General features: G+C 44.3%; 1 protein-coding gene across 9 annotated transcripts in view; it reads right to left on the bottom strand.

Annotated features, from left to right (window-relative positions):
* Window positions 1-12773, bottom strand: part of trip12 (thyroid hormone receptor interactor 12) — a 63544-nt gene that overhangs the window by 28023 nt on the left and 22748 nt on the right. For 8 of the 9 annotated variants that reach the window (XM_079513403.1, XM_079513407.1, XM_079513400.1 and 5 more), the window contains exons 7-19: window positions 12197-12280; window positions 10851-10946; window positions 10222-10373; window positions 9146-9181; window positions 8931-9026; window positions 8346-8438; window positions 6737-6898; window positions 6455-6523; window positions 5734-5899; window positions 4835-4952; window positions 4224-4380; window positions 3404-3557; window positions 668-896 (exon numbers count right to left, since the gene is read on the bottom strand). In XM_079513403.1, coding sequence (XP_079369529.1) covers window positions 668-896; window positions 3404-3557; window positions 4224-4380; window positions 4835-4952; window positions 5734-5899; window positions 6455-6523; window positions 6737-6898; window positions 8346-8438; window positions 8931-9026; window positions 9146-9181; window positions 10222-10373; window positions 10851-10946; window positions 12197-12280 — 1612 coding nt within the window. The remainder of the gene's footprint in view (window positions 1-667; window positions 897-3403; window positions 3558-4223; window positions 4381-4834; window positions 4953-5733; window positions 5900-6454; window positions 6524-6736; window positions 6899-8345; window positions 8439-8930; window positions 9027-9145; window positions 9182-10221; window positions 10374-10850; window positions 10947-12196; window positions 12281-12773) is intronic. The other variant, XM_079513406.1, reaches the window with a different exon arrangement.

The following is a 12773-nucleotide window of genomic DNA, read 5'->3' as shown; positions in this document are numbered from 1 at the left end:
TTCAAAGTCTAATCGGACCCTACAACCGCTCAGACCAGCCAACACAGGAAGGCTGGCAGAACATTCACTAAAAAGGCTGTGACAACACTCCACACGTCCCAGACTCTTCTCCCTTAACCCGTAGCACTTGCCTCGACGACTTCACTAGCCTAGGTTCTGCTAAATGCCTAAATTGTAGGACATTGGAGTTCAGTGTCTTGCTCAAGGACACTTGTTGGACAACAACGCAAGGAGAGTTGGGGATCAAACCTCGAACCAGCCGCGGCCACTCTACCACCTGAACCACTACTGCACCAAACACCGGATCGGCTTTCCTCAGCTGAACAATCTATTCTTAAACTGCAAAAATGTCACGTCCTGACCCCTGGCTGTGCTCAATATGTACAACACATCACTCCCTAGTGACCTAGTCCCTACCCTCCATATTTGAATCATTGGTTCAAGTGTGCTATGAAACACCACCAGCAACTCAAACATCAGACCTGTCTGAACCGAGTGGTGCTGTACTGTAATCGTGCTGTAGTACTGCACTGGACAAGCCCTCCTCCCTGGTGTGCGTGTGCACGTTAGGCTGCGCAACAGTGACACTTGGTGGTCAACAAACGCCATTTCCGTAGCGCCACTCAAAAAGAGCAGATTGAACATCGCCATGCAGGGACATTCTCACCTGGACACAGCATGGTTCCTCAGCACATCCTTCAGCAGCTCGGCGTCAGCGAAGTAGATAATCCTGAGGATGGCTCTAAGGCACTTGTGTCTGACGGCGGGGCCAGCGGAGGAGCTGTACACCTCGTACAGGACCCCGAACAGGGTCTTGATGAAGCACTTGGCCAGCTCAGGGTCCTCCTTCATCAGCTGGGCCCGCGCGTCCTCCCGCCGCACCTCCTGGTGACCCCCTGGTAGTGGACACACACACACACACACTTAGACTTTGAACCCATTGTCTTCTAAGTCACGAGTGGTGCTCAGTCTTTTTCATATCAAGGAGCCCCAGTCAACACGATTATATGCATTTGGCCGCGGACCCCAATCTGAAAAGATTTTGTTTCAGGGACCCCCAGAAGCAAAGACACAAGTTAAAAACGTTCACTGTGAAAGAGCGATTTGTGCACCATTTACTATTTTTCTAAACAAAATAGCAGATCTACAAGCTCGTAGAGAGTTACGGAGCCCCTGAATGGCCATGCATTTAATATAATAATAATATCTGGTACGTACAAGATAATATCTTGTACGGATGAGATATTATCTTGTACGGACGAGATATTATCTTGTAGTACAAGATAAAATATATTTTGAATGCATGGCCATTCAGGGGCTCCGTAGAGAGTAGATGCCAATGCCAAAGTTTATTGTGGACACGGAGACGAGACCAACGTTTCGGATAGACAAACTGCCTAATTTTGCTTTTTTGCCTTTTGCTCACAGGAATATTAATATTACCAATATCACACATTTTATTAAATTGATAATCATTTTTTAAATATCAAACTCTGGTTTTCATACAAAGGCAAATGACAGAATAGTAGTACAATACTACAGAGACATTATTCTCAGGTGTAGAGGGTCTTGTAAGTTTAGAGACAGTCGCACTGAGGAAAAGAGCTGGCGGGAGCAGAGACTAAAAGGTTGAGGTTCTCTCTAGCCAAATTCCAATACCCCAAATCTCGGCCACTCGCTCACTCACACACGATCACTCCAGCATGGTGGTGTTGGTGAAATTGGTGACCTGCCAAAATATGTGACCATCTTGTGGACTTCACACAACTTACGTGGAGGTCTTTAACCCATTTTGACCTGAGATCAGATTCTAAAAAGGTCTTCTAAATCCTGACAGTTTTCTGAAAAAGCTATGTTTCTATGTCAGTCGTTCTTCGATTTTAAAAAAATAGCAGACCTACATAGCGCGCCACTCGGTGGCGCGCTATGAGCTTGTAGATCTGCTATTTTTCAATAGCTAAAGCATAACATAATGCTAACACCAAAAGGGGTTCCCGCCCACAATGGGTTAACGGCTTCCTGCGTAACCCGCTATTCACGCCTTTTAGTCCATCGTCTTTCGACAAAGTGACGAGGCCGACACGTGATGATGACGTAACCGGGAAATCAACCAACCGCTGGCTTGCAAGGGCTTCTGGGAAACAGAGTCCAATGCAAAGTGAACGAGGGGGTATGGACGATCTTAGCCCGCTTTGCTCTTTGTCTGCGAGTGGGATCGCGGAAGCAGCTTATGTGTCGGCTCAATAACAAATCATGGGACTATTTTCAAGCGGATTTTCATCATAAGGAGGTAGAATTACAACGCTTTGACGGTTCAAAGGGAACTGTAAACACCGGCAGTGAGCGTAATTAGGCTCCAACACACGGAACGTGTTAAATACGTGGCCTAAATACCGCCAGGTTGAACTCGATCTGCTAATAAACTGCAATGATTTACATTCTCACATTGACATGGTGACCTGCTGAAATATGTGATCATGTATGTAGACAATCACATAATCTCACTCATTTCACCGTAACACCACCTGCTGGAGTGAGCGAGGAGTGTGAGTGAGCGAGTGGCCGAAATTTGGAATTGGGTTTCTGGGAGTAACAAGGATGGATAGGATCAGGAACGAGTACATCAGAGGGACAGCGCATGTCAGAAGCCAGACTGATGGTTTGGACACGTACAGAAGAGGGATGGCGACTATATCGATAGAATGATGTTGAGGTTGGAAGTTCCAGACAGGAGGCCTAGAGGAAGACCAAGGAGAAGATTTATGGACGTAGTGCAAAGAGGACATGACGTTAGTTGGTGTGAGAGGAGGAGGCAGAGGACAGGGTTAAAGGAGAATTCCATACTAAAAGGCTTTCTTACCTTTCTTTGTAGTTGTTACGTCCCCACCAAAGAGGTCCAGGTGTTTTGTGCAAAAGCTCCTTATTGGCTATTTCCCCTACCATAAGCCCTCAATGAATTGCATTGAATGGGAATTGAATGGGGCTATGGGGTGTTGTGCTAATTCACTTATTTCCATCGCTCAAAATTAAAAAAAAAAAAATTATATAGCCCCTCTTCATAATGTAAATAATATATCAAGTGGCACACTTTACTACTTATTTCGATGGAAATAAGCGAATTAGCACAACACCCCATAGCCCCATTCAATTCCCAATTTCCCATTCAATTCAATGCAATTCATTGAGGGCTTATGGTAGGGGAAATAGCCAATAAGGAGTTTTTGCACACAAAAAAACACCTGGACCTCTTTGGTGGGGACGTAACAACTACAAAGAAAGGTAAGAAAGCCTTTTAGTATGGAATTCTCCTTTAAGATGGAGGCAGATGATCGCTGTGGCGACCCGAGGGGAAAAGCCAGAAAGGAAGAGAAGAAGCAGAGAGAGGGGTCTTGTTAAGTCTTACCCGTGTTGGGGTTGGCGAGAGGATTGGGCTTCCTCTGGATGCCCCGTGCTGTGCCCGTGTCCTCGTTGATCTGCTGCATAGAGTTGAAGTCAATGGTGTAGACGCGGCCCAGGGTGGACAGGCTGATCTCGTCCTCCCCATTCTGGTGGGCCGTCTGTCGGGGACGGATCATTAGTTACACCAGTGGTTCTCAAACTTTTTCATGTCAAGGAGCCCCACATAAACGCTCATTTAGCCATGCGGACCCCCATTAGAAAATATATGCCAAGGACCCCATAAGAGAAGATTTTTTATTTATTTTTAATCTAGCAGTGATTCTCAACCCCAGGTTTGACCTGAATTAGGCCCATTCAATGGCATTTCTATCTCTGGGCCCACAATGTATATTGTAAAATCAAAGTTAATTTAACTCTGAGAGTGTAAAAAGTGTGTATGTATAGACACAAATTGAATGTATGTATACAGACAATATTTTAGGCTAATAAAGAAATACTAAATGTCCCACTCCACAACCCCGGCTGCTGGACTATTAGACTGCATGCAAAGTGCAAACACAGCTGAGCAGATACATTAAATGCATTGCAACCAGGGTTCCGACTAGGCATTTTCCTGACCGGCCAAAGTGACAGACAACATTTTATTATTCCGGCCAAGTGCTAAATTAATCGGGCCATAATTTAATACACGTACATGCGTTGCTTACGCGACTGTGCACCACCCCAACCACTGCTGCAGCCGAGTAGCACAAAGTAAGTTTCTCCCACCCACTAGTAAAATAGAAATGAACATAGTCACGTAGAGACATGTATATTGCTGCTACCTCAATGATCCGGCTATCGATGCGGTTATACGGGTGCCATAACCCCCGGTCGTCCCTCCACTGCCAGATGGCTCCTTCCGTGGTCTGGGCACTGCCTTTTTTCAGCATGAGATCCACGGCGAAAATGCCCTCTCTGGGCAGGCAGGGCATCAGCTCACTGTAGGTACAAACACTACATTATTGTTTAGGGTAATTCTAGGACAAAATCTTTATCTACAGAGGCCTGACGTCGAAATTAATTTAAAAAAAAAACTTTGATTTTTCAAAAATAGCAGACCTACAAGCTCGTAGCGCGCCACTCGGTGGCGCGCTATGAGCTTGTAGGTCTGCCATTTTTGAAAAATCGAAGAACGACTGACATAGAAACATAGCTTTTTCAGAAAACTGTCAGGATGTAGAAGACATTTTTAGAATCTGATCTCAGGTCAAAATGGATTAATATGTGCGTGTGTGTTTGTGTGTGTTAGGTTGCGCACAGGTGGTGGAAAAACAACCACGCTGTTTTCGTGCTCAGACCCAGCCACCCACCCACACACACACACACAGCGTTCCATAAGGGAGTGGTTGCACCACTCAAAAAGGGGACTAGAGTAGAGAGAGAGACACATTACCAGATGAGGGAGGTGAGTTCATAGAGCTCCTGAGGACTCCGGGGAACCAGGTCGATCTGCTCCTGGCAGCTTCCATTGGATGCTCCACACAGGAGGAAGCGCAGAGTCTCCGCAATGTCTGCACACCAAGATGAGGAGAGGAGACAGCCTGTTAGGTTGCACTCTTTAAAAAAAGTTTGTCCAACTCGTTTTCTTACCATAAATATTATGATGAGTCATTGATCACTGGAAAATTAGCGAAAAAACTAAACTCCATTCTGAGCGTTTAATTATTATTATTATTTTTTTGCCAGTAACAGAGGTTCATGTATACATCAGAACGTCCGAAATGGTTGAGAAATGACAGAGTTAACGTTTTTCGGAAAACCGATGGAGAAACGCAGCTAGAAATCCGAAAAACGCGCTCGGTGTGTGGGGACCTTTACTGTGTGGGGGAATTAGCAGACACCTCTCTCTGGTTCTAGCACAACAGTGCCACTTTTGCCCATATTGGTACCCTAAACCTAAACTATGACGCACATAGGTGCCATTGCTGTTTCTTGGAGTGGCAGCACCACTCAAAAAGCTCAACACAATCCAGGTCTAGTCAGTCGCGGGCACGAACCGAGCACGCACGCGACAATTTCACGGAACCGGGCCCACATTTATACGCTTGCGTTGTCGCCCCTCAACTTCTGTGCGAACAAAAAAAAGCACATGCAGGCCTCTCGTTGAATTACTAGGTGCGATAATCACCTTTAGTGTGAATCATTTATCCACAGGCAATCAAGAGTTGACACGCAAGGTGTGAGAACGTGGGCGTCACTCATAGTTTCGGCTCATGGCAGTGAAGTGACTCACTTTGGTTCATGAGCTGCATGGCCAGGCAGGGGCAAGTTGGAGCACATGAGATTACTCACTCTGTTTCATGAGCTGCACGGCCAGGCAGGGGCAGTTGGAGCACATGAGAGAGAACATGCGCACCACCATGATGAACATCCCCGAGCTGAGCACGGGCGGAGTGACCACCAGCAGCTGCTGAATGTTGGTCAGTAAGTCCCGGGAGGCCACCTGCTGTAGCAGGTTCTGACGACACACACACACACACACACACACACACACACACATAAGCTCATTAGTGTAGTGCAGGCAAGGTCATAACGCAAAACGCTCCATGCAAACATGGAAGAGGCCTCAACAATAGAGACACATAACCCATTAAGTCGAGACCAGAGTCTACAAGTGTCTTCTAAAAACATGTCAGCTTTCAGAAATTATTCTCAAACTATTTCATATCAAGGACCCCAAACCCCAGATTGCCCGACCCCCCATCTGAAAATATGTTGTTCCAGGGACCCCCAGAAGAAAAGATAAGAGTTAAAAATGTTTGCTGTGAAAGAATATATATTCAAATATTTGCACTACATTTTCACAATTTTCAAAAATAGAAGATTGTAGCGATATGAGCTTGTATACAAGTATATACGTTTAAAATAATGGTTAGTAGTTAAAACGCTAAGGCAACACAGATGTGTTCCAGGTCTAAATGGGTTGGTGTAGTGGCACGGTCACTCGGTCAGAACGCAAAACACTCCTGAAAGAAAAGGCCTCAACAGTAAAGACACATAAATAAAAACATACCTCCTCGTGCTGAAAGTTGTCCACCAGTCTGGCGAAACAGAGACAAGTGCTTTCCACGGATTTCTTATCCTGGAGAGGGGTTAAATAAACGAGTACACAAATGAATAAGCTGGCAGTGTTAAGACAGAGTTACTGGTTAGACATTACATTAGGTTTTCCCATGCCTTGCCAAATCGGATGAAAATTATTATTCAACGCATTTGGCACTTTGTAAGTAACTCGGTATCTCAATTTGGGTTATAGTTCACTGGTTGTTGACAGTAGTGTTGATCGGGCAGGCACCTGGTGTGTGAGTCTCTGAGTTAGCAGTGGCAGAGAGTCGGCGACAAAGTGGAACTCGTCCGGGGTGATGCTCTGGCAGCAGTTGGCTGCGATGGCCAAGGCATTCCTCTGAGCGTTGATGCTGAAGAACTCTAGGTACAACAGACAGTCTGCGAGCCCACCCTAAACAGAAAACAGGAGAGAGAAGTGTATAATGACTCCATCAAGTGGTTTAACCCATTCTGGGCGGGAACCCCTTTTGGTGTTAGCATTATGTTATGCTTTAGCTATTGAAAAATAGCAGATCTACAAGCTCATCTACAAGCTCATAGCTCAGAGCTTGTAGGTCTGCTATTTTTGAAAAATCGAAGAACGACTGACATAGAAACATAGCTTTTTCAGAAAACTGTCGGGATGTAGAAGACATTTTTTAGAATCTGATCTCAGGTCAAAATGGGTTTTTAAAAAAACAACATTAATGCTAGTCCAGGCCAGGAGACCAAAAAAAAAAAAGGTATATTGTGATTGTGAAGCAGTTCAAAGTTAGAAGAGGCGACTAAAGGCGAGGAAAGCCGATACTACATATGGAAAGACGCAATTAGCCATAGGATCTATGCCAGGGTTCCCCAATAGGTGGCCCGCGGGCCATTTGCGGCCCACGGAGCGCCCCCTTGTGGCCCCTGGAAGAATTTCAAAATAATAAAAAAAAAATACGTTTTTCTCTTCTTTTGGGGGGGTGGTCCCAGATATAAATGACATTAAATGGGGGTCAGTAGCCTATGCATGTCAAACTGGGCACCCCCTCAAGGACCACTGGTGGTCCCCGGAACACTGGTTGAGAACAACTTCTAATTAATTAATGAAAAAATAAAAAACCCAATTTTTTGCGTGTGCGGACTCGGCCCCCAGCCTGGTACCCTAGTCAAAATATGGCCCTTGAGGAAAGTTAATTGGGGAACCCTGATCTATGCCAAGGACTGTGATCTCTTTAGGGGTGGCTGGTACAAAACCGCTTCAGAGGCTGGCAAGGCTTTAGACCAGTGGTTTTCAACGAGTGGTCCAGGGACCACCAGTGGTCCTTGAGGCGGTTCCCGGCGGTCACCAGCTAAATGAGTTTGTAACTAACCTCGCCTCACCAGGCTTTCCACCACCTCGGAGGAAAGCCTGGTCTGTTTCAAAAGTCCGTATGATCCTGTCGGGAGCGGATGATATCGTTACGTCATGTTGTAGTATTGTTTTGTAGTTCGACAGACACAACAGGTGGCAACTTCCTTTTCCCTCAAACAATAAAAGCTCTCGTAGCCTGTAGCTTTTATTGAGAAAAATCGGTTTGAGGGAAAAGGAAGTTGCCGCCTGTTGTTCCTGCCTGTCGACTATCATCCGCTCCCGACAGGATCATATACCCAAATGAAATGGTGCCCAGGCTAGTTTGTAACTAAATAGACCCTTATAGATCTTTTTACTCTTGAAAGCGTACAATGAAACCAAATGGACCCGCATCGGTCCATTGGTTTCATTTTACGCTCTCAAGAGTTACATTATTGTACGTGTACACAATTTGGAGAATGTAGAAGAACAGGAGGTGTAACAAGAAAAAAACAAAACAGGGAATAGTGAGAGTAACACTTACAGCCTGCAGGATGGCTTTACTGTGTCGCCTTGACAACATTTCCAAGGCAGTTAGTGCCTGCTCTGCTACGTCAATGAACTGGATCACCTGAAGCTGCAGAAGAAAACAAACGTAAAGAAAGAGCATTAGCATAATATATCTCAAGGCTACCATTGCAAATAAACAAGACAGACCTGAGTGGAGAGGTGGACGTCGTCTCACCTTTTCTTTTCTAAATTTTTATCGCGCGATTTTCTTGTAACCCATTTTTACCCCGGTGTCAATACATTATCTAATGTAATCCTGGGCGCTACACTCCCTCTGCCAACCTGGGGAGAGCAACGGACTGACCTCATGCTTCCTTCAATGCATGAGTTGCCCCTGTTGGACGTAGCACATGGAAGGAACAAGTTATTCCAACCACTTCCTTTCCGCTCCATCAGGCGCCCCGGGTGGACAGGGGGAGGCAGTATAGAGACCAGGATTACTGCATGTTTTTTGTGAGGGTACCTACCCTAGGGGGACACGGGGCGAACATGCAAGCTCCACACAGAAAGGCCCCTTCACTAACCCCACCAAGGGTATGAGCACTGATGCGTCCCTCACCTTTTCAAGGAAGACAGGAATGGCATCGACCACCACGGCAGAGGATCGAGGCAGCGCCTCCATCATGTATGTGAGAGCACGGGAGGCGTGGTTCATCTGTACGAGACAAACAAGATGGATACAAATACAGTGACGATACAAAAATATGGAAACGAAAAAGACAAGCTTCTACAAATAGTTGGAAAATGAAAGGGCACCTATAATAAAATACTCACAATATCAAAGTTATGCTCCATTTGTAACAACGTGATCTGTGAAGGAAAAGCGGGTGTTAAAAATTTTGAAATCATGAAATGACCAGAGCAACATAAGGTTGTCAATGTTAGCATTTTGACACAAAGCAAACACACAGAGTTCAACATGGATTTCCGACCAGCTGATCTTCACATGCGTAGATAAGATAGCAAGCCTTTTCGTCTCATCTTGCCCTGAAACTTTAAAGCACCTCACCCGTCATGAGTGCAGTGTCGTTTATGTGATGCAGCAAATGTTTGTTTGTGTTTTTACCAGGACACGCCAGTCCAATTGTGAGTCTGAGCTATGAAAATATACGAACAATCCACATTGTTCATTGTTATGCACGCCGGTTGAACCTGAGCATGCTTCTGCACAAATGTTCAAGTTGGTCATGCAATCATCCACACGCTTTACATTAAAAAAAGACTTGGGTCAGGATTACTGAGTATTTTACTTATGGTCATATTATGATCAGGGTGAGATAAAAACATGTCGTCCATTAATATGCATTGTCCCATCTAAATAAACAAATAAAACTGAGCATAGTGAAACCCTTCAGTCTCTCTCCCTCTCTCTCTAGTTAATCAAGTTACTAGTCTCAACAGTAATAGTAATTTAAACGTGCACCGTCTTCTTACTTTGAGGTTGTATGCTCTTGTTATCGCTAAATTTATTTAATTTGTATTACTCATTACTTTTTTAACTCACTGTATCAAACGCAGTATTTTCAAAAAAGTAACAATTGGATTTTATGCTGTAATAAGGCTGTTATTTTTGTTTTGTCCATGTATGTTGGTATATGTAATGTCTTTTGTCTGCTGTTTACATGTTCGGTAATGATTGTGACATGTATCCGTGTTGGGAGTCACAGTGGGACCCCCCTCGAAAACTAGATGGTACTGTACATCTCAAGGGGTGTTTTCCTAATAAAGAAACTTGAATCAATGCCGAATTCGTACTCCTTTGCTGTAGGACGGCGTCACATGCTGAAAAATCACAGATCTACAACAAAAGTAGATCAGGCTTAAATTAAAGCAGGCGCAAATCTGCTCACCAATGCGGGCACCACACTTTTGACAGGGAATCCTCCCAGAGTCTCCTCGTTGCCCATCACCAACAGTTGACACATCTCAATGGCAGCCTGGAGCTGCTGGGACTCGTCGCCTGTGGCCTGCAGGCCTTGCAGCAGCTGCTGAGCTTTGGAGCCTGTGTGGGGAAGAAAGGGAGAAACCATGGTGAGAAGAGGCCAGAGCTGTTCGTACTCCAAACAGGGACAGACAGACACACACAGCCAGTCGTTGGAGCGTTTAGGCACCGCCCAAAAATAATATATCCCCATTTTCTGCAAACCTTTTTTACACAACAACATTGTAAAGGATAAATCAGAAAAAAGTCATCAAGAGATAATCAATAGTTTCAGCTCTAAATGAGAATAAAAAGGTACATATAGATATAGAGGGTATGCGCATGCATAAAGTGAGTGGCAAATCGAGTGGCAAAGTGAGGTTAATGTAATTTAATGTTTAATTAAATCAGATAGGACTTTTCCGTTTGGATGTATGGGCTGTCAAGGCCAGTGTATTTGTGTTTGCGTTCCCGCATAACTTCCTGGTATGATGATGATGTCACACGCATACCCTCTTTTATTTGAACACTTAGGGGGTAGGTGGTAGTAGTACTCACTGGCTCCACTGCCTATGGTCCTGTGGAACAGCTGAGACATGCGGGGCCCGAGGGGCCCAAAGAGATGTGGTGGGAGACCCCTGGCCTCCAACAGAGCTAGACACGACCACAAAAAAATAAATAAAAAACTTAAATAAACTGCATGCTCAATCACACAAGCACACATGTATGCACGCCATACATACACCACAGGCATTTCCATCAGGGTTGGGGGAACATGTTTAAATGTGCAGTACACCTAGTGACAATTACTGTCACAATTACTACATAAATCGTCTAAGCGCAATTATTTAAGGGAATCGTTAATAGTTTCCATGTCGATTTAAAATGTTTGGAAATAAAAAATAAATACAAACTATATTAAATGTGTCAGTGATTTCTTTGTATATTTAAGTGTGTAGATTTCTTTGTAATCACAAATTACACACTTAAATATACAAAGACTAAAAGGCCAAAAGAAATACAACTGCAATTATTTGCCAGACAATTCATCGTCAACTTAAATCTGTAACCGTGACAGGCCTAGTTAGAACAACAAGTTGGCACAGCATTGATCTGTAAGAGTACAGTGTGAGGTGGGTCTCACGTTATCCAAGATATCGGTAATATCTACGACGTTAGCAGTTCAGTAAGCACCTTCGGCAGAGCCAGCTACAACTACAGTAGTCACAAGATGCCGTTTTTAATTGGAAATAAATGGCTTGACCAAAGAGAAAACTGAGGCTCGCCAGAAAGCACTAATGGCATTAGTGGTGAAAGGACTACACACAGTTATCCAATATGGTTAGCATACGGTAGCTTGTTATCTAAATGGACGGACACTGGTGTTGATGCGCCATGTAGCCACATAACTTAGCCGCATACGTGGATTACACAAAAAAAAAAAATGGTGGACATGATCACTCAGCATTTTGCACTATTGGCGATAAGGGTTATTATGATTATAACGGGGATTATGGGGTGGCTCCAAGGGTGGAAAGGCTAGTAAAGCGGCCAGATGGGAACCGTGAGGTTCCCAGTTTGATCCCAGAGTTAGTGTCGAAGTGTCCTTGAGCAAGTCTCTGAACCCCTAATTGCTCCCGATGTGCAGGTTGGTGCCTTGCATGGTTTCCTCTGCCATGATTGTGGGCGTGAATGTAATGTAATGCACAAATCTATGTAAAAAGCGCTTTGGATGAAAGCGCTATATAAATGCACCATTTATTTTGCTATTGAAAAATAGCAGATCTACAAGCTCATAGCGTGCCACCGAGTGGCGCGCTACGAGCTTGTAGGTCTGCTATTTTTGAATATTTATGTCATGCACAGGCCTAAATAAAGTATTAAAAGTATCCCCATTTACTTACCTTGGAGCCTGCCCATTTCAGAGTCATCAGACTCACTCTCTCCAGAGGTGGTCATGCCTACCGCTCCGGCAACTGAGCTAGAAGCTGGATATAAAAAAAACTAATGTGTGAATGTAAGAAGTAACAACGGCATCACCCAAAGATTGTTCAAGGCTACTTAGGAACATGGTTTAAATTAAAAGAAAATATCATGACTGAAAACTGTCCCAATGGGCGATTTGTTAAAGGACCACTTCACCACTTTTCAACCTATCTTCATATAATGGGTCCTCACTAATAATCATGGGAGAAAAAAAAAAATGGCGCTTTTTTTTTTCTGGGCTGTGGGCAGTTCAGAAACTGTCCTCCAGTGACATCATGGATGGGGAATACAAGCTAATAGAAACTGCAGGCTTTCTAGTCCTGAAAAGTTGCAATGCGAAAATTGAAGCCATCATTCTCACGATAATGAAAATCTAAACATGTTTGCAAAAAAATCTTGTTTAAAAAAGAAATCTGCCTAATGATGTCACTGGAGGACGGTTTCTAAACTGCCCACAGCCTTCCCATGAGACACAGACTGAGTAGGAAATAAATT

This window comes from Electrona antarctica (assembly GCF_951216825.1).
Source record: "Electrona antarctica genome assembly, chromosome: 11".
NCBI classification, from domain to species: domain Eukaryota; kingdom Metazoa; phylum Chordata; class Actinopteri; order Myctophiformes; family Myctophidae; genus Electrona; species Electrona antarctica.
This window is presented reverse-complemented; position numbering and strand designations above follow the sequence as displayed.